The sequence below is a fragment of the Astatotilapia calliptera genome, chromosome 7, assembly GCF_900246225.1.
Source record: "Astatotilapia calliptera chromosome 7, fAstCal1.2, whole genome shotgun sequence".
NCBI classification, from domain to species: Eukaryota; Metazoa; Chordata; class Actinopteri; order Cichliformes; family Cichlidae; genus Astatotilapia; species Astatotilapia calliptera.
The window spans coordinates 35,633,839-35,653,739 of NC_039308.1; the positions used below are offsets into that span (position 1 = coordinate 35,633,839).

General features: G+C 39.9%; 1 protein-coding gene across 4 annotated transcripts; it reads right to left on the bottom strand.

The window, feature by feature from the left end:
- Nucleotides 1-1,109: 1,109 nt before the first annotated feature.
- mfsd14ba (major facilitator superfamily domain containing 14Ba) lies at nt 1,110-19,901 on the bottom strand. Of its 4 annotated transcripts, none has more exons than XM_026174523.1 (12): nt 19,747-19,901; nt 13,602-13,700; nt 10,842-10,904; nt 10,453-10,580; nt 9,882-9,996; nt 9,475-9,693; nt 7,522-7,635; nt 6,218-6,289; nt 5,807-5,919; nt 5,572-5,669; nt 5,258-5,421; nt 1,110-4,339 (listed from the first exon to the last, which is right to left on the bottom strand). In XM_026174523.1, exons 1-12 carry the CDS (start codon nt 19,762-19,764, stop codon nt 4,067-4,069), a joined length of 1,476 nt encoding a protein of 491 aa, XP_026030308.1. In that variant the 5' UTR covers nt 19,765-19,901; the 3' UTR covers nt 1,110-4,066. The 4 variants fall into 4 exon arrangements, with proteins under 4 accessions (XP_026030308.1, XP_026030306.1, XP_026030307.1 ...); XM_026174521.1 differs by having other exon boundaries at nt 13,602-14,373; nt 19,747-19,809; XM_026174522.1 differs by lacking the exon at nt 19,747-19,901 and adding an exon at nt 14,229-16,999.

A 19,901-nucleotide genomic window follows, 5' to 3' on the forward strand; every position in this document is an offset into this window, starting at 1 on the left:
CACAGAGACCTGCCATCTTCAGAAGTTTTCTGATGACTCTGCGGTGGTTGGATGCATCAGCAGGGATGATGAGACAGAGTACCGGGCTGTGGTCGACTCCTTTGTCACGTGGTGTGAGCAGAATCATCTGCAGCTCAACGTGGCAAAGACCAAGGAACTGATCGTGGACTTCAGGAAGACCAGGAAACACTTGACCCCTGTTTCAATCCAGGGGGTCAGTGTTGACATTGTGGAGGACTATAAATACCTTGGAGTACACATTGACAATAAACTGGACTGGGCTAAAAACACCACAGCACTTTACAGGAAGGGCCAGAGTCGTCTCTATTTTTTGAGGCGACTGAGGTCCTTCAACATCTGCCAGAAAATGCTGAGGATTTTCTATGAGTCTGTGGTGGCCAGTGCGATCCTCTATGCTGTTGCATGCTGGGGGAGCAGGCTGAGGGTCGCAGATGCCAACAGACTTAATAAACTGATCCGTAAGGCCAGCAATGTTGTGGGGATGGAGCTGGACTCCCTCAAGGTGGTGTCGGAGAGGCGGATGCTGTCCAAGATAAAGACAATGTTGGATAACACCTCCCACCCACTCCATGACATGCTGGTCAGTCACAGGAGCACGTTCAGTGAGAGACTGAGATTACCGAAAAGCACCACTGAACGACACAGGAAATCATTCCTGCCTGTGGCCATCTCCCTGTACAACGCATCCACTTAACACACTGTTTGCTGCTACAGCTACACATGTTTCTTTTCCAAATATCTATTTATAAGTGACTTATGTATGTATGTATGTATATATATGTATATATTGTACTATTCTTAGTTAGCGTATTGTCTGTCTTGTCTTAATGTTGGTTTAAAATGGAGCACTGTAACAAAAAATAATTTCCCCCAGGGATCAATAAAGTATTCTGATTCTGATTCTGATAACAGCTGACTACAATAATAAATCTATTAAATCACTGGTCTGGGTGAAATATCCAGTCATTTAAAAAGAAATTTTAAAATGATGAGCTGCAGCTGATTGGGGTAAAGAGAAGCAGTTATATGGCTCTTGGGAAAACAAATGACAGCTGGTGTGAGTATGGAGAAAGGACTAAGAAACAAAGTGTTGTTGAACTGCTTTTATTTCCAATAACCAACGACTGGCTTGTACACTTCCAGACAAGACGATAGACAATGTGTATTTACAGTGTACGACCCATGTACACGTGTCCTGTCCATGTACAATATTTACACTGTAGAGTCAGCTGGACTGCTGGTGAAGGAACTGAGTGTATGCAGTGGAGGATCAATTAAACCTCAGTGTTCACATACACACTAATATCCTGGCTAGGATCTGGGCTCTGTTTGTACTTGAAACTCAGTCACCCTGAAATGAATTTTAGAGTTCATTTAATGAAGAAGGCTAAAAAAAATAGCAGATAAGGTAGCTTTTATCCAGCACCATTTGATTTCATTAAGGTGGACCTATTCTGCTTTTCTGTTCTTCCAAGTGACAAATGTTTAGAATAAATAAAGCCAAATTCTCAAACATTGAGGTACAAACATTGTATGTACAAGCAATTTTAAACGGCTCTAAGTGTTTGGTACATATGTTTTTTTCTGCTCTTCGCTCTGTATGATGTCAAAGAGAGGGTCCTTATATGGTTATCAGCATAGAAGCCCCACCCACGTGCTGGTCAAGTTTTTGTTAGTGAGGGGAAGCCAATCAGAAAAAGGCTGGCCCGCTCAAAGACCTTGGTAAAAATAAGAAAAATGATTGGACTTCCCAATACGATTTAGCCATAAGTTTGGCTAAGATTTAAAGTAAAAGATCAACTTAGCTGCACAAAGGCCTCGTATAAGATAAACAGGGACTATTTTGACCCATGAATCATGCAAAACTGAAGTTGAAGAGTAATACATACAGAGCTGGAAATGAGTAGAACAGGCTCAGGTAAAATAGATGCTTCATGGTCTAAAAATGACCAAATATATGCTTAACGGGAAAGTGCGAGTTTTATCTGTTTCACACTCGATGCCATGAGAGGAAGAAAATACTTATCCTTGCAATGTAAAAATATTTCAGCTTTAAGAAAAAATATGTTTGATCCCAATAAGCTGACTTTCTCCTGTAGGGTGAGGACATTAGCCAGAAATGGAAGACAAGCTTATTGTTAGCAGAGACAGAACAAAAAAAAAAAAATAGGAGCAAGGACTTCCTGGTAGATTCAGAAAATGTGCCATTTTAACTCCACTCCAGGTACTGGTCGTACTCCTCTTCCTAACTTCTGCTGTTTGGGTGAATATTTGTGCCTTCGTGTGTGTGTGTGTGTGTGTGTGTGTGTAGGGGGGGTTTACGCATAAGAATGACTGGTCTGCAGTGGTTAAGGCAAAAAGTCAGTTTTACTTTTCTTAACAGGAAGTACTTCCTGTTAATTTTAAGTTTGAGTAAATTAAAAGCTGATGTGTTTTTGGGTTGTTTTTTTTGCAGAAAGTCAAAACCTGTTTGGTGGGTGAAACTTTGAGTTTCACATAAATACTGATCATTGGGATACTAGTGTGCAGGTAAATATACTCAGGTGTAAGAACGAGAAAATGGACTGGTTGTCCGTGTGACCTGAATGAATTTAAAAATGACTGTTGGTCTTGTGTAACAGTTAAGCTGCGTAGTCGAACCACCCCACCCTCATCCCACTGAGCTACCACACAACCACAACAAGCAAGCCAATCCCACAGCTCAGTGACAATATATACAAACCATAATATCTTTCACATGTACATTTACATTTTAAGGTCATAAAGCCAGTCACTATGTACACTCTGTGCCATTTATACACTTTTAAACTCCTCAGCATACGTTGGAAATCTTCTCTAAAGCTCTTGTAGAATCTCTCTCCGGTGCTTCAAGTATAAGTTCATTCACAGGAATTATCACTGCTGCCAGGGGAAACACATACACCTCGTGTCGGCAGTATTTTTGCAAGTTAAAAGTAAAACTTGCATGAAAATACAGGGAGGCAAAGCACCCAGTTGAAGAGAAGAAGACAGGCAAAGACACTGGGTGGCCACAGGTACAGCCGTGTGAGGATGTTCCCACTGCCAGCAGCCAGCAGCACTTTTTTAAAGTGACTTTGAAAGATAAAAAAATAAAACACAAGTGATGGAAGATAAGAAAAACAAGGTTGATTGTGAGGTAGAGTCACAAACTGGTACACTAAAGTGGGAAAAATAAAGGTAAAATCTATGTGGTGAAGAGGCTCTGTTGAGAATAAAAAGTTTTTAAAAAATTATCTGCATCTTTTGGATCGCCTGAGCTTTAGTTTTGCTCTGGTTTACATTTAAAGAAGGAAAGAAACAAAAAGATTAAATTGATATTTCAGGTGGTTGACTCGTCTCTCAGCTTGTCACATTCACACCTCAGTTAGCACTCTTAGTTCATAGCAAGTAAGATACTGTACAATTAAAAAAAATTTAAAAAATAGCATTACCTGTAACTAAAAAAGAAACCTTAACAACAACAACAATAAAAAGAGAGAGTATAAATCAACACAGATGTTTTGGCTGCCTTAAATACGATGCAGACGTGTTTCTTTTGTACGAGAACCAGAGAAAAACACAGCGTCAGAATGATACAGCTAAAAGGTAAAAACACCTTTTCTTAAAGATTAAAGATAAACAAAAACCCTTCAGTGAAAACTTCAAATATACTTTCTGTTAAAGTGGGCAGATCCTAAACCAGCCACGCCTCCTTCTCCATTAAAAAACCCCAAAAAAACCAAAAAACTACACAAAACTTGGTCCCTCCTCTTGTTTCCTGTCAGGCAACTAATCGTCTTTGATTCCTCTCTCCGATCGCATGATGACATCTTGTCCGCAGCTCTTTGACGAATCATTACCTCACTGGTCACATGATGTCACAGATCTGTGAATAAAAATGTTAGTCCCACCTTCCAGCAAATAGCTCCCTCCAGCCAATCAGTAAAAGTACACTTAGTTCTGCCGGACGGCAAAAAAATGTGTTCTTTGTTACAAAGCGTCACTCGATCAAACCACGCCTTTAGCCCCGCCCTCCACCTGTCCATCAAACGATGCTGTCGTGCAGCAGCGGCTCAAAGTCCGCGTCGCAGGCTGCGGGCGGGCTCTCCTCATCGCTGCCTGGCAGCGGCGTGTTGATGTGGACACCGGCCAGCGAGGACATGGACTCTTTACTGTCAGGGTGGGGCTTGTCATTGAGGGACAGCTGGGAGGAAGAGGAGGAGCAAGAGGTTTTCTCAGGGATGAAGAGAGCGACAAGGAAAGCGATGACCACGGTGCATGCCCCTAACAGGAAGGGCGGGCCTGGGATTAGCGCTCGCTAGGAGAAAGGGAGAAAAATAAAGCTAATTTCAACAACAAAGCACATTTAAGTGCAGTTAATTACTGACATGAGGATGGAGTCACCTGCTAATTTTAAGCCTAAAATAGCCAATCGTGTGAATTACAAAAAAAATAAAAATCACTGTAAAATTGGTATGAAGTGAGACACTATCCTTACAGACCAAAACCACTTCTCTGTAGCAGACTGTAAACTTGTTTACTTTTGCTGTAAAGTTGCATTTTGCAAGCCGCCTCAAGTGGCCATTAGAGGAACTGCAGTTTCTGGCATATTCAGTTTACAGCCCTTAAGACTTCTCCTTGGCTTGTGTTACTTTTAAATTGTTGTGGAAAACACATCTAAAAACAATCAATGACTCCATGACATCACCGGAACCTAAATAAAGGTTCAATAGGAAGAAAATGTCTTTATTTATTTCAAATGGCTGTATGGAATTAAGTTCCTTCATCCCGCACTTTTCCTGTGAATGTTGAAGGTGACCACATCCCAGTTTTAAAGCCCCAACTTTAGAAGATGAGTAAGGTCATTTTCTCATTGGCTTCTTTGCAGTCAGACTTCTTATTGGGACCATATAAGGCTCACCCTGCTGGCTACTAAAGATAATGCTGATTTAAGGCACTACAGCACAGACCTGGAAGCCATAGAAGCGACAGGCTTCTCCAGTAGTACCTACTTGACTTGACTGTTCCCAGTTTTGGTGACAACAATAGAGAATGTCGAGGAGATGGTGTACCTGTTGCTCTGTCTATGGCTTTTTGTCAGACTCAGGGACCACAATGCTGTTTTTTTCAAAAATGCTGGTTTTGAATTTTTTTTCCAGAAGTCACTAGTCACTAGAAGTAAGTAGGCACTAGCGAAAAAGAGGCATTACTGTCAGGATTGGAGTGCATGCTGTACCTCAGTGGGACTGTCCAGTGGCAGGGGGTCGATGTTGTAGTCTCCCTGGATGGGGTCCATGGAATTAAACTCGACGTTGAAGAGAAAGAAGATGAATCCATACAGAGCTGGGCCGAGGCCGTTACACAGACCTCTGATGCCTGTGATCATCCCCTGCACCACACCTGCAACAGGGCGGAAGAAGAAAGGTCATGAAGGCGCAGCAATGCAAGAGTTATTTTACTTCCTGGTTAAGTAACAAAAACCACAATCTGAAACATCTATTACACAACAGTGACCTACTGAAGTGAGAGAGGACAGATTTTATTTGTCACCTTGTTTATCGGGATCAGCAGACTGTGACACCAAAGCAGAAACTGCTGGGAAGGTGATGGAGGACATCGCTGCTACAGCACCAGCAGCCCACATCATCCTGTTGCAAATATACATATTTATACTTGGTTAAAGATGTGCATATCTGGTCTTTTTGTGAGTTGGAACTTAAAGCAAATACCAAAATGTAGTGTAAATAATTGCCTGCTACACAAGCACACACTCAGCAACTCTCACCATGGCTCTGATCCAAAGCCGTACCAGGCCAGCTGAAGGATCTGGAAGCCCAAACCTAACAGAACAGTGTTTTTAGTACCCAGAGTTCTCATCAGCAGAGTGAGGAAGAGAGTCTGTGGGCAAAGAGGAGACGAGAATTTACAATTATTTAACAGTTCACTAGAATTTATTAACATCTCTTATCGTAATAAGCAGTGTAAGTATAAAGTTGACAGAGAACAAGTCACCCAAGTGTGTATGTTAACTATCAGCCTAAATATTTACTGATGCACTGCTTATGAGGGTGAGTTGTTCTTCTTGTTTATGGAAACTAAAATAAAACAGCGATTTTTTTCAATTATATCCTAATGTGTGTGTAAAATAGGCTTATATTTAAAAGGAGTAATAAATAGCCTCTAACGTGTTGGTTACCTGAGCTACAATGGACAGAATGCCCACAACTCCTATAAAAACAGCGAGGGTCGTTGAGGAGAAGTTTATGACCTGGAAAGAGACAAGAAATAATTTTTATTGATACTATATAAGACAACATAATTTTGTTCCACATTTTTAATTGATAAAACAAGAGAATTGCAGCTCAACATGGGTCAAGTGGGTAGTGAATTAATTCTGAACATATAGTTAAGATCAAAGTAAGCAGGTATTCACACATCAAAAGAGTTGCAGCTTCATGCCCTGCCAAGAGCTCCACTTAATAAATAAGATGATATCATCTGCATAAAAACTAACATTGCAATGTTCAGTTGAAAAGTAAATATTTATGTACAGAGGAAATTGCAAAGGCCCTGATCTAGGCCCACAAATCTATGATTCGTTAATTTTGTCTTACCTAAATTTGTTTGTACTCTATGAATTCATTTATGACTCCCTCAGAACATGAAGGTCTAGCTGACTTAGAAAATTAATTCACACAACATTCAACTAACTACTGCTTATAATGATTATGATTATTTTTGCAGTTTGGTCATTTACAATTTTCCAAAACACCATAAGCCATAAAGTCTCAGAATTAGAATTAAATGCATAAAATAAGACATAAAATATACATAAAGAAAACCTATTCTTACAGGCGTTATCCAATCCTATCTTCTTCATTCATTAAAAACTTCCATCCTTGCTGGATGTCATCACTTATAGTCAGATTTCAGTGAATTTCTAACAGATCAGTTGCGCCTATTCTGGCATCCTCCTCGGACACTATTGTTCCAGTTTATTCAGTCAGATTTTCTCCTGGTTTTTTAGCTCAGCGTGTGGTCTTCTGTCTTATATCGCCACCTCTTTCTCAATTTCACCTCAAGGTAAACATGTCTCAATGTGAAGAGACATGTAAGTGTGCAGATTGCACATCGAGTTTCCACGAGTTCACTGATTTCAAATAATTCACTAATATATGCACGGTAGAATAAACAAAAATGGCCTGTGAAAGGTTTATGAATCTGTCAGTTACTTTGCACATATACTTATTTTTTGTGCAGGTAAGAACATTTTTACACACATATTTCAGAATGAGGAAGATTTAATGTAAAGACAGACACAAAAGAATGGCTGACCATCGATGCAGCAATGTGATCCGTGGCTTAAGTGTTTCACGCTACAGCTAATGACCCTGTCTGCTGTGTGACTGTTGGTAGATTCGTGGTAATAATATTCTTAACAACATCAATACCAGCATTGACGCTAATATTCTTGGAAAATGAGTGCGTCAGGTGGCTCACCTGTCTCAGGTAAAGGAAAAAACTGGAGTACTGTCCGGCCTCAGGTAGGTAAGACAGGAACACGGTGATACAGATTAGTAAGACTGTGGAGTCCTGGCCCACCTTCCTCAGAGACTGAAGGAGAGAGATAAAGAAAGAGAGAGGGAGAGAGAGACAGGAAATACAACACCGAGGCTGTCAGATGATCAGTTAGTCTTCAGTTAGTGTCTGGGATTCAAAAGGTCAATGTTACAGGTTCTGACGTGCAAATGACTTGCATCTCATTTCTCTTTATTCCCACCCCCCTAACAGAAATGAGCTGTCATGCATTATATAATGTTATAGCATCATTAAATTATTAAAATAAAGTTACTGCGTTGAGGAACATTTACATACTGTGTCCGAAAACAGAGAAGAGAGTCAAATCACTGAGGAAAGGCTTCATGCAACTACAAAATACACTATGACTTAGGGCTGGGCGATATGGCCTAAAATCCATATCATGGTATAATTTGAAGCACGTGCAGTAACGATATATATCGCGATATATTCTTTTCTTCTGTATAACGTATTTTCCACACTATAAGGCACACTTAAAATCCTTTAATTTTCTCAAAAATCGAGAGTGTGCCTTATGTATGAATTCTGGTTGTGGTTACTGACCTCGAACCGATTTGGGCGTGCAGAAATCTGTTAAAAAATGTTTTAGTACAACTTTGGTAAGCTGCACTGCTTGATGGATTGTCAGAGCATTACGGCTGCCATAGTGAAGAGCTTTGGAGTAATCTGGGTCAAAAACTCCGTCCTGTTCAGATCCCAAAGTCAAACGAACAGAGTTAAAAACGGTCTAAATTCTTTCATCTTTAATAAAATCATCAACGTTGCTGCTTTTCCAGGTGTAACAATTGAGTTTAACATCCAGGCATCCATGAAAACAGATTTATTAAATTTAATGGAGTTAGCAGGTTAAGTTAACAGGAAGTTAGCTCGCTAGTATCGGAAGGTCGGCGGTTCGAATCCACTTAACGGCTACCCTGAGGTACCCCTGAGCAAGGTACCGTCCCTACACACTGCTCCCCGGGCGCCTGCTTAGTGGGCTGCCCACTGCTTCACTGAGTGAATGGGTCAAATGCAGAGAAAAACAAGTAATTTCCCCATGGGGATCAATAAAGTATCCATTATTATTATTATTATTATTAGTACCACTTAAACATAACAGACCATGTTCTGACTGAGAGATTTTTGAAACGAATTAAAACGTACAGCTCTGCTACCACTTCCAACATAAGTGAAGACAGAAAACGAAACAGCAGTGGCGTTTGCAGGGTTACTGAAGTTGGACTACCTGGTATATAATGTTGTGCTACGTGATTGCTAGCGACACAGCTATGTTAGCATAACATTAGCACAGTGAAGCTGGAGGATGAACACCAGCTTTTTTTTCCACTCCATAAAAGTTAACGTGAGGGATTCTGGTGGTTAGGGGCAAATGCAATCGCATAGCAGGATGCTATACACGGGCCAAACTTCAGTCAGGAGAATAACTGAGATTATTCATCCACAATACGAGGTTTGTCATTAATATACTGCAACAACATGGGAATAGAGCAGCTGCGAGAGAATTCAACATTAATGAATCAATGTTACAGAAGTGGAGGAAGCGCAGTTTTTGGCTTTCCCCATATTTCAAAAGTGCTTCATCTCTTTGCTATGACTGTCACTCGCCATAATTTGCAGAGGATAATGGTTGTAGCCGCTGCGATGCTTTCGACCAAAACAGGCGCAGCTTGATGACATCATCAACATGCGCTATCACGGTAGAGCGGTATAGTCAAAATCTCGATCGTTGGCCAAATTTATATCATTTCTATCGTATATAGTTTTTATCGCCCACCCCTAACCAGAGTAATCTGATTTGAGCTCATTATTTAACCAGCTAATCAAATATGGTTCTGTAAACGATTAGTTACTGACAGCAAATGGGTCGGCCTGCTCCCAGGAAATGGGCGTCCCCCAGCTGCTGAGCCTCATCTTGTCAGGCAAAGACTCGGGCACAGCCAGCAGGATGAAGCAGATGTCAGCCAGAGCGATCAGCGTGGCCACCAGAACCACCAGATTGTCCCCGTACCAGGCAGAAAGGTACGCTCCGATGGCCGGGCTCGTCACCAGGCTGGCTGCAAAGGTGGCCGACACCTGAAGGGATGAATTTCAACAGAGCACAGCTCAGGTATTTTTCTGTCCTGAGTCATGTCTGCACACAGATTAAGCTGATCTGTCAGTTTCTTTTCGTGTAAGATTCAGTTTCAGGAATTCAATACCATCAACAGTCTGTCTGCCTGATGCACTGTTTGATTTTAGGGGTGTACATTAGGACTCCTTACCAGACCATAGGCTGTACTCCTCTCTCTCTCATCCGTAACATCGGCAACGTAGGCGAAGATGACTGAGAAAGTCACGGAGAAAGCTCCAGACATGGAGATCATGGCGAAGTACCACCTGGAGGAAGTGAAAAATAGATTCAGTTTCAAGAAGACTGATACGAGAATTTAAACTTCTCTGACTCTCTAATTGACTGAAATCCAGCAGTGAATTGATTTTTGACAGGCACACTGAAATATTTCATTAAAAGATTGACTATTTCACTCAGGTCGGATCCATTAGAGCAGCAGTTCCTAACCTTTTACATCTGATGTAACTGCCCAGCAACACTGTTTATGTTCAACTGCATAATGCTGTACACATTTTAAACTCAATATCAACTAGTTTGAACTCTTTGTGTCTCAGTTTAATCAACAATGTTACTTAAGATTCTAACTCACATTTCAATTGCTTGAAATCTTGCTATTTCAACTATTAATTTGTGTTAGCTCAGAAGGTAAATGCTAGCCATACTTTCCGATGTAACCTTTTTTAGTCATAATATTGTTGCAACAGAGAATATTAGAGTCCTACCAGGGGCTGAGCCTCATCAGAGGGATTGGAGCACAGGTGAAGAAGACGGTGACCAAAAGGAAGGACCGCCTGCCCCATACATCTGACAACGCACCAATCAGAGGCGCAGACATGAATGACAGCAGACCCTAGAAAGGCGGAGTCAATGATAAAAACTGTTTAAAAAAGTTGCAGCAACAGTGAAATATATCTGTGTGGTCATGCCATGCTTGATTCATCTTTTATTCATGACGGTTTTCTGTCATTATTACTTATCACGCCTAAAGTCTAGATATCGTTCAAAAATGACCCATTTCATTGTAGCTATTTTCCTAAATCACTGTTACACCCGTTTAATCTGTATAGCATCAACAGAATGAGTCACAAAATGGAAAAGTTGAGTTTCTTACCTTCACGCCCTGAATGAGTCCATTCATCAGGAATGTGTGCTGGGGAAATGTTTCATGCAAAACCTAAGAAAAAAGATACAACACCATCACGGATGAAACAGTATGAAGCAAGGTACAGAATGTATGCAGTTAGAGCTGGAAAGTCTTGGACAACTTTCACAATTTTTCATTAAAAACTATTAAAAATAAAACAATCAAGCCACTGGAAATAAGGCTGTGTATAAAAATAACAGTAATTTCTCATTGGTTAATGCAAAGGTTTTTTTTAACCCCTCAAATTACATCTTATGATCTATACTTCATTCACACTCTGACATCCCTGGACTCGCACCAGTTTGCATACAGGGAGAACCGGTCAACCGAGGATGCGATCGCCACAGTGCTGCACACATTACTGAAGCACTTGGAACACAGGAACACCTATGCACGGCTCCTCTTTGTAGACTACAGCTCGGCTTTTAATACCATCCGGCCATACAAACTCCGTCCCAAACTCCACCAACTGGGACTTAACTCCTCTCTGTGCAACTGGATTGTGGACTTCCTCACTAACCGTAGACAGAGTGTCAGAGTGGGTAAGAACACCTCTTCCACCCTTGTGGTCAACACCGGTGCCCCTCAGGGGTGTGTTCTGAGCCCTCTGCTATACACTCTCTTCACCCATGACTGTATTTCCTCCTGCGCGTCCAATCTCATTGTTAAGTTTGCAGATGACACTACAGTGCTCGGACTTATATCCAACAATGATGAGACAAACTATAGGACAGAGGTGCAACAACTAGAGTCATGGTGCCACGACAATAACTTGGTCTTAAACACAAAAAAGACCAAGGAGATCATTGTAGATTTCCGGAAGAGGGGTCATAACAACCATCTGCCTCTCTTCATTGGCAGTGAGGCGGTGGAGAGGGTGAGCAGTTTTAAATTCTTGGGGGTAACTGTGACCGAGGACCTGTCCTGGGGCAACCATATCACCTCAGTTGTACGGAAGGCCCAACAGCGCCTCTACTACCTGAGGAGACTGCGGAGCGCACACATTCCCAGATCTCTGATGTTGAACTTCTACAACTGTGCCATCAGCAGCGTTCTGACGTATGGATTTCTAGTGTGGTTCCCCAGCTGCACCAAGGCCGATCAGCAAGCACTCCAGCGGGTAGTGAAAGAAGCTGGCAGAATTATTGGAACAAGTCTGCCAGAGATCAGTAATATCTTCCCCACTCGCTGTCTGAGGAGGGTGCACAGTATCCTGCAGGACCAACATCACCCTGCGCGCCACCTTTTCCATCTGCTGCCCTCAGGGAGAAGGTACAGGTCTATACAGGCCAGAACATCCAGACTGGCCAACAGCCTGTATCCACAGGCTGTGAGGCTCCTGAACTCTCTGCCCCCCTCTCACGGACAATAACCATATCCAACTTCTTAATAGCAATGAACTGGTCTGCATTGGTGCATCACATCTTTATTCTCTTCCCCCTCCTGCCCCCCCCCCTCTTTCTTAAATAGATAACTATCATATCTGATATCATATCTCACAGTACAATAATATTGAATGGGTTGCATTGTTGTATTTTGTCATGTTTCTCAGGTCTTTGTCTGAATTTCTACGAACATTATTGCTAAGGATTGTCTTATTGCATTGGAGTCACACTGGGTTAAATATGTACACTTGGGTTTTAAGGGGTATTTATTATTTTCTTCTTTTTTTTGGGTTGTAGCCTGCTGCTCAAAATAACTTCCTGCTTCTGCAAACTCTCTGCAAGCCTGTTTCCTGTCAGCCTGTGACTTTTAGCCTTTCTGAAAGACACACACTGTTCAACCCCTGAATGCAATATAAACTCCAGATTATATTATTAATGCAATGGTAATAATGATGATTATTTAACAATAGCAGTAAAATAATTTCCCTGCTCCACACCCCAAACGCAATTTCATTGTTCTTGACAATGACAATAAATAAATAAATACTAAAAAAAAATAAATACATATTTAATTTCCAAAGTTTAAAATTTAACTCATCTTGATCTGCAACATATATTTTATTTATGTACTTTGGAACACAAAGGACTAAGATACACCTGCTGATCTTACAAACAATCACAGCCAAATTTCCCAGATTAAGGTTTAAGTCTAGTCCCAAACTTAAAGAAAGACTCAGTGGAGATCTCCACTGAAAATATTTATGGTCTAGGACTGGGAAACACACATAATCAAAACACATAAAATTACTCTGATATTCTTTTACCATATTTAGATTTGTATTATTTTAATGCTTTCAAATGCATGTAGATGAGATTTGTTAATACAAAATCACTACTTTTTCTAATGCTTTACATTTTGACAAACCTACATTCACAAAACCAAACCCTCTTCCAGAGAACAGAATAAAGACTGGATTACTACCAAAGGGTTCATTTTGGTTGTAATAGGGGTTTTGTCCCATATTGATGTAAAATAGCCATATAGTGACAGTCAGATTTGAGAAGGACAATCCAATAATATAGATTTTTCAACATCTTCTTCTAACTATAAACAATATAGCTCAGTCTTAATTCAGTAAGTGCTAAATCCATTGTAAAATGCAAAGCAGACCTGGAAAAACGGACTAACAGTGAAAAGGACACTGACATCATCTCTGCAATAATGCTGCCTACACAGCATGACTAATTTTCATTTCTTGTTCGGTCTTATTCACACGGAGGCTTTGAATGAACCGGGGTAGCTATATAGATGTTAATGTAAAAACCAATCGGTGTTACTCACAGTGAGCATGGGTGTGGTGAGTAAACCCCAGGAGAAAAACTCCAGGAAGATCACCACCACGGCATGATACACGCTGGGCCTGCCAATGCCCTGCTGGAGCTGAAACGAAAGAGAAACAACACAGACATGTGTCATATGATCATGAATGGATTTTAAGGTGGTATTTCAGCAGGACTTTAAACAATCATCCATTGAGTTTTAATGGTTTCCCTTTGTTCCAGGCCCTTATTTTGTGTTTTTTGGTACAAAAAGTCAACTTTCACAGACAGACGCTGGTTACCTGCCATTTTTTGTCTCAACATGACATTATCATCATCACATGGTAATGTTGTTGAGAGCGGGGACTGTTTCCAACATTGTCCCCTAGGGTCTGACATCTAGGATTTGCCAGTGAATACTGAAATTATTGACACACCAAGTCAGAATTTATGTGCAAAATATTTGCAAAAATTCATGGAAAATCTTTTGTTTCTTCTTGCGTTCCAGAGCTAAAACGTCACATGATAAAAAAATGATTCTCGTGTCTTCCAAAATTAGGTTTTACTAATAAATCCGTGTCTACTTAATAAGGTTGCAACATGCCGGTGAGAGACAGCAGCCTACGATTGTCATCTTTTCTCCACCTACCTGGTACCCCTCTTATTTAGCGAATTATGTGAGCCATCACCACAGGTTGAGGCCACCATTACAACAAATGCCACCAGATAAAGGTGAACCACTGGAACACAAACGAATCTTCGTCGCACTCATACGAACCAAAGATTTTGCGTTCCTGCAAACAAATAACAGCGTTACAATCCTTCCTCAAACACAGTACCAGCCGCGGCCATTTTCTTCTCGCTTCGCCAAGGCTGCATGGCCAGAAGCATGAAAAGCAAATCATCATTGTTGTCGTTAAAGCTTGGACCAGCGTGACTATGAACCAGACTTGGTGTGAGGCAAGATTTACATTTGTTTTTAACTGGATTTCAGTGTTTTAGAAGCATAAACCGAGGTAATGGTTTTTTGGAAGGGATAAACACATAGGGTTAAATAAGACACTTTTTATGGCAGACAGGTAAAACTGCAGTCTCAACTGAACCCATTTTCTAACAGGTTTTAAAGATGATTAAAACACAGCGAGTATTAAAACTGGAGCACAGCACATGAAGTGATTACCAGCCGGCTGACACAGATACACAGGATTTAGGTGGCAAATTGGACCATTTTCTATATTTAGTTTGACTAAAAGCAGGTTTCACTAGCACACATTAGAACCACATAGATTATGTGTTACTCTTGGCTGTCCTTCTGTACAAATAATTTTCACAAGAGCAGGAGTGATGTGGAAAAGATTCCTGTACGACCAAATACAACATTCTTCTTTAGTGACTCCATAAAATGACACGATTAAGAAATTATATTTGCATAATTTAAAATTATGGGTAATAACTTTTGTTTGTTTGTTTTTTGCAGGAATTAGCCAATTTGTGTGGCAGGTGTTGTGGGAAATAAATACTTCTAATTACCACACTAACATGTACATCATGGTTATTTGTCTTTTTAGTGTTTGTGCACAAAATATTGGAAATATTACAAAACTATAAAACTAATATCCCCCATGTGTTATGTTTATTTAAATGTTGTTGTATTTCATTTATATTACGGTGTTAAAATCATACTAGAATACCCTAAATACATAACTCATTTAATAATTCTTTTATTTTTTATAGTATTATTGAAACAAATAAAAAAATTTTTTAAGTACTAACAGGAGACAATTGTCTACATAAATGTAATGTTTGTACAATTTGTGTTTAAAAAAATTATAAACAGAAATGAATGAAAAGTATAAATAATGAGATTAGAACATGTCAGAAAAGTTGTCATATATCACCATCTGAGGGCAGCTGGAGCTGAATGGTTCAACTGCATTTTTATAGAGAGAAATAGAAGAAGGCTTGGAGAAAATTGAGCAAAAATATTTTATGATTTTATGGTAAATTCTGCATGACACAAACCATAAATTGTCTATGGTAAATAGACAATAAATGATCAAACAGTAACTAAATATGAAGCTAATGCTGAGCCCAGCTTTTTGGACTTGCCTGGACTTTGTCAGCATCCTGAAGTGATAAAAGGTTTAGTTTGAGGCTTTGCAGAAAGATCTCTGCTGAAGCCAAAGCACATTTACTCCATAATGCTATATTATTACACAACGCACTTAACCACCTACCTGAGCGTTACACAGTGGGGCTGTGTTTTTACAGATTTACTAGAGAGGTTGTAATGCATGTACCCAGATGAGCTGCAGAGCTGCAAAGCTGCCACTAGTGCTGTTGTCCTAAAGGCATTTACAGGCAGTTTCTACTAGACATGCATTAACTATGTACCGTACAACCATGCTTTCACCTTTCGCTACAATTAAATATTAAGTGACGCTTTTAAACTGCATTTACTGACCACATTAACAAACAACCCATTACTAAAAAAGCTATTGGTCTCTTTTAGTCTTGCTACCTTTGTTTATCTAGTTCCTGCTGTGATTTAAGTTAAATATAAAATTTAATTCCCGCCTCTCCTGTTTCCCCCATATCTTATTGTTAAGCTCTGTCACTGTGTTAGGTGTTCCTCTTTTATTTTGGTAGTCTTTATCTTTTGTATTTAGTTTTACTTCCTCTGTTATCATTGATTCGTTTCAGCTGTCTTCCAGGTGTTTCCCCTTCCCTTGATTAGCCCCAGTGTGTCCTGTGAATATGTAAGCATCAGTTTCTTTTTGTCCTTTGTCATATTGTCTGCTGTATTGTTTGCTCTAACGACTAGTTAGCAAAGTGCTCTAACAGTTACTTTGCTGATGACCTCATGGTCTTAGTGGCTAGTTTTAAGTTTTTAATAGAACAAGATGTTCTTTTGGTAGATTTTGGTCACTTTCAGAGAGAAACAGATCATAAAGCTACATATGCTTTACACTATAGTTACCACATGTTTAATGTCACTTCACCTCCTCACTTGTTTTTCTTGCAAGTTCAATTTAAGCCTCTTACCAATTTAGTTTTCCATTTAATTGTAATTGTAGCAAATGATAGATGCATTTTGTATGTTCCCCAGGAATGTGTTACCTAATGCTTGCACTAGCATAAAATCAGTTCAATATTAGGCTGGGTATTTTGCAGACATTTTAAGTGACAAACATGACACTTCAAATAATCCAAAACTGAAACCACTATGAAAATTTGCTACAGCAAAAATAGTGGCAGAAATATAACTTAATATAACTTAATCTTAACTTGGGGCAAATTCCGCAAAATATGTAAGTAAATAAGTAGACAAGTGTCCTAACCAATCAAATTTGAGTTCACGTAGACCAGAGGCTCCGAAAGTGTGGGGGGATGCACAGCCAATATTGTGGGGGGGGGGGGGAGGGCGGTATGAAAGGAAAAAAAAAAAAAAACACATCGGGAGCAGCGCTGGGCTCTCCAAATCACAGACAAACAGTATCCCACATTCTTGATTTTTAGTTCACAAACACTTGTTGTAATGACTAACTACTCCTGACATTTTGGAGATGTTAGCTCTTTATACAGGAAAGTTACAGTGGGATACAAATAATATCAGGCTGATCCTGCCACGATCTGTTCCCCTGGTTCAAATCACAGACAAACATTATCCAACAGCTGTTTATGTTTTTAAACCCATTTTGCACAGAGAGACATTTTTTGAAAAATGTATTGATAGCAATGTTGAATATTATTACACAGGAAAAAACAACTACATGTAAAATAATCACACCGTGACGCCTCTGCCTTTCTAAATGGAGGACCAGTAAATCTGTGTGTATATGTAAGTGTGTAAAACCTGAAGATAGTCAGATTGTTGTATGTTGTCTCTATCTGCCATTCATCTCATGTAAACAATAACGTGGCGCACAGCATGACGTGAAAAAAGGCACATACCTTTGACGAACTCTGTATTCCTCGTCATGTAATACAGACGTAAACGCAAAAACTGAGTTTTAAACAATCTCAATTTTCGGTGATTCGAAAACGCCGTTTACGTGTGGACGAAAGGCCCAAACGCATAGAAACAGCTGCGTTTTCAAAAATACCCGTGTAGGTGTACCCGCGATCATTTTTTCAAAAAAAGTTTGGGAACCACTGACTTAGACAATGACTTAAAATAACTAAATAAATAGGTGCCCTGAGGCAATTGAAGATGGCAGCCGATTTGCAAGACTTGTTTCTAGAAGGTCTCGGGGTCATTTTTGTGAGAAGAAAATCATAGAGGACTGACTCTGTTTGCTCCATCTCTCCAAAACTTGGGAATTTCTTTGAGTTAGGTCTCCCACAACTGCTCCCGTTGATGTCAGTGGTTTCACCTTTGGACTCAGCAATTTAATTTTTATTTTTTTTTTGAGTAAGGCAGCAGGGATGTGCAGCTTTATTGGCTAAAAATTGGCTATGTTGACTGCTGTCAGCTTATAGGAAAAAAATATTCGTATTTTGTACCACATATCTTGGATTCAACTTAATGAACTTGATAGTGATTATTCAAAGATACCGATTATTAACAAGGTTAGGATTACGACAGTTATTAATTATAACAAAGACTTCTTTGTCTCACTCTGGAATAAACAACAAAAAACCCCAATAAACTAACAACAAATTTTCTCTCATGACAAAACCGTCATTTGAAACAACCCCTTAATGAAGCAATCTTAGCTAATCTTGTGCACCACATACATTTAGTCGTTTCAGTGATTTCCACTGAGAAGCAATTTAATCATTCAGCTTGTTAAATATGAAAAAATAGTGGAAAATTATACTGTCAATTATAGGTGACGCATTCAAGCGAAAAGCTTAAATCCAAAAAGATTATTTCCACTTAATGGTACCAGTTTAAATTAAACTCATTTATTATTGTCTATTATTGTTTGTGTTCAGAGACACTTTGGTGATAAACCACTAAGAAACATATTTATGAGGATCGCTTTGTTTGCTTGAGATAAATAGTAACAAACAAATTGTAGTCTGAAATATCTGTGAAGGCAGATGCTTTTTCCCTTTAAGGCAGAGGTCCTTCTGGCCTCTCAGTGCTCTTAATTTTGGCACACCTTGATCACCATACTTCAAACAATTATTCCCATTGATTAAACTTTAATCACCTGGCCTGGAAAATATCAGAAAACAGTGAATGTGCTGTCCATCACAGGTGATGTATTTATGCACCAAACAATACTACTGCTGTTTTATTCCTGGTTTATTATTGTCCTAAATCTTCTCATCAGATTTCTCCCAGATATCTTCTTTCCCTACTAAATCTGAAGATATTCATTTCACCGAGGAAGAAAAGCAGCAAATCTCAGAAAATTGTTCACACTTGCATCACAATCACTGGTGGCTATGGTGGGGGTCTTCAGCTTCTGTAAATGTCTGACTCGTCTTCATGAGGGATGTTAAAATGGACGCTGAGGCTGCGGAGCGATGAGTCTGCAGTGTGCGCCCTCCCCGGGTGAATTTCACGCATGGAGCTGTTATGTAACAGCTGATGGATCCGTCCTGACCACAGCAGCATGCACTAAGCTGCAGCCGTCTGTGTGCCACATTAAACCTGCCCTGTCCTCTCCCCGTTACTGTGCACTCACCTCCAGCCATTTTGGACCAGACCTGCTCTGTCACGGCTGATTATTATTATTAATATTATTATTGCTATTATTATTTTTAAAATAACAACACTGTCACTACTCAAACATCCCATTTTTGCCTTTTCCCCTTTTAGATTTGTTACGTTTTAGGTTTTTAATCATTTGAACAGTAAACACAGTAAAGTATAAATGATTTAAGCAGAAATTTCCACGTTTTGTTGGCATTTTGCTGTGAAAAACACTAAAAACAATCTTCTTTTTAAAGCTGCACTGATTTGATAAACCAGCCTTACGTCATGTGTTTAATTCCCTGTTATGTCATAAACATACAGCCCTTTAATTGTTTATTTATTTGCTGAGAATTGAGTATTATTATGGTTGCGTGGGTGATTGAACTGGACTGAATACACACGTCATTTATTGTCATTGATTATCAATATCTAAAAACACCTGCTGGACAAACAGAGCTGTGCGTTTATAAATGAGCAATAAAATACGAGTAAAAATGGCGGGTCGTGCACCCACCCCAGCTCCGTCCTTCATGATGATCTTCTTGACCAACAGCACTCGGCCGGTGGCTGCCGCCGGTTCTCCCGACGTCTCTTCGCACCTGCCGCGGGTCACGAAGCATCCGTGCCGCGTGGATATCCGCGGTTCTCCGGGCGCTTCCAGGGTGTCTA

Coding starts and splice junctions, on each gene's coding strand:
- mfsd14ba (XM_026174521.1), bottom strand. CDS start 13,736: ATGACACATGTCTGTGTTGTTTCTCTTTCGTTTCAGCTCCAGCAGGGC. Junction 7,636..9,474: donor AGCAGGCCGACCCATTTGCT/GTCAGTAACTAA, acceptor TCTCTCCTTCAG/TCTCTGAGGAAGGTGGGCCA. Junction 6,290..7,521: donor TTTTCCTTTACCTGAGACAG/GTGAGCCACCTG, acceptor GTCTCTTTCCAG/GTCATAAACTTCTCCTCAAC.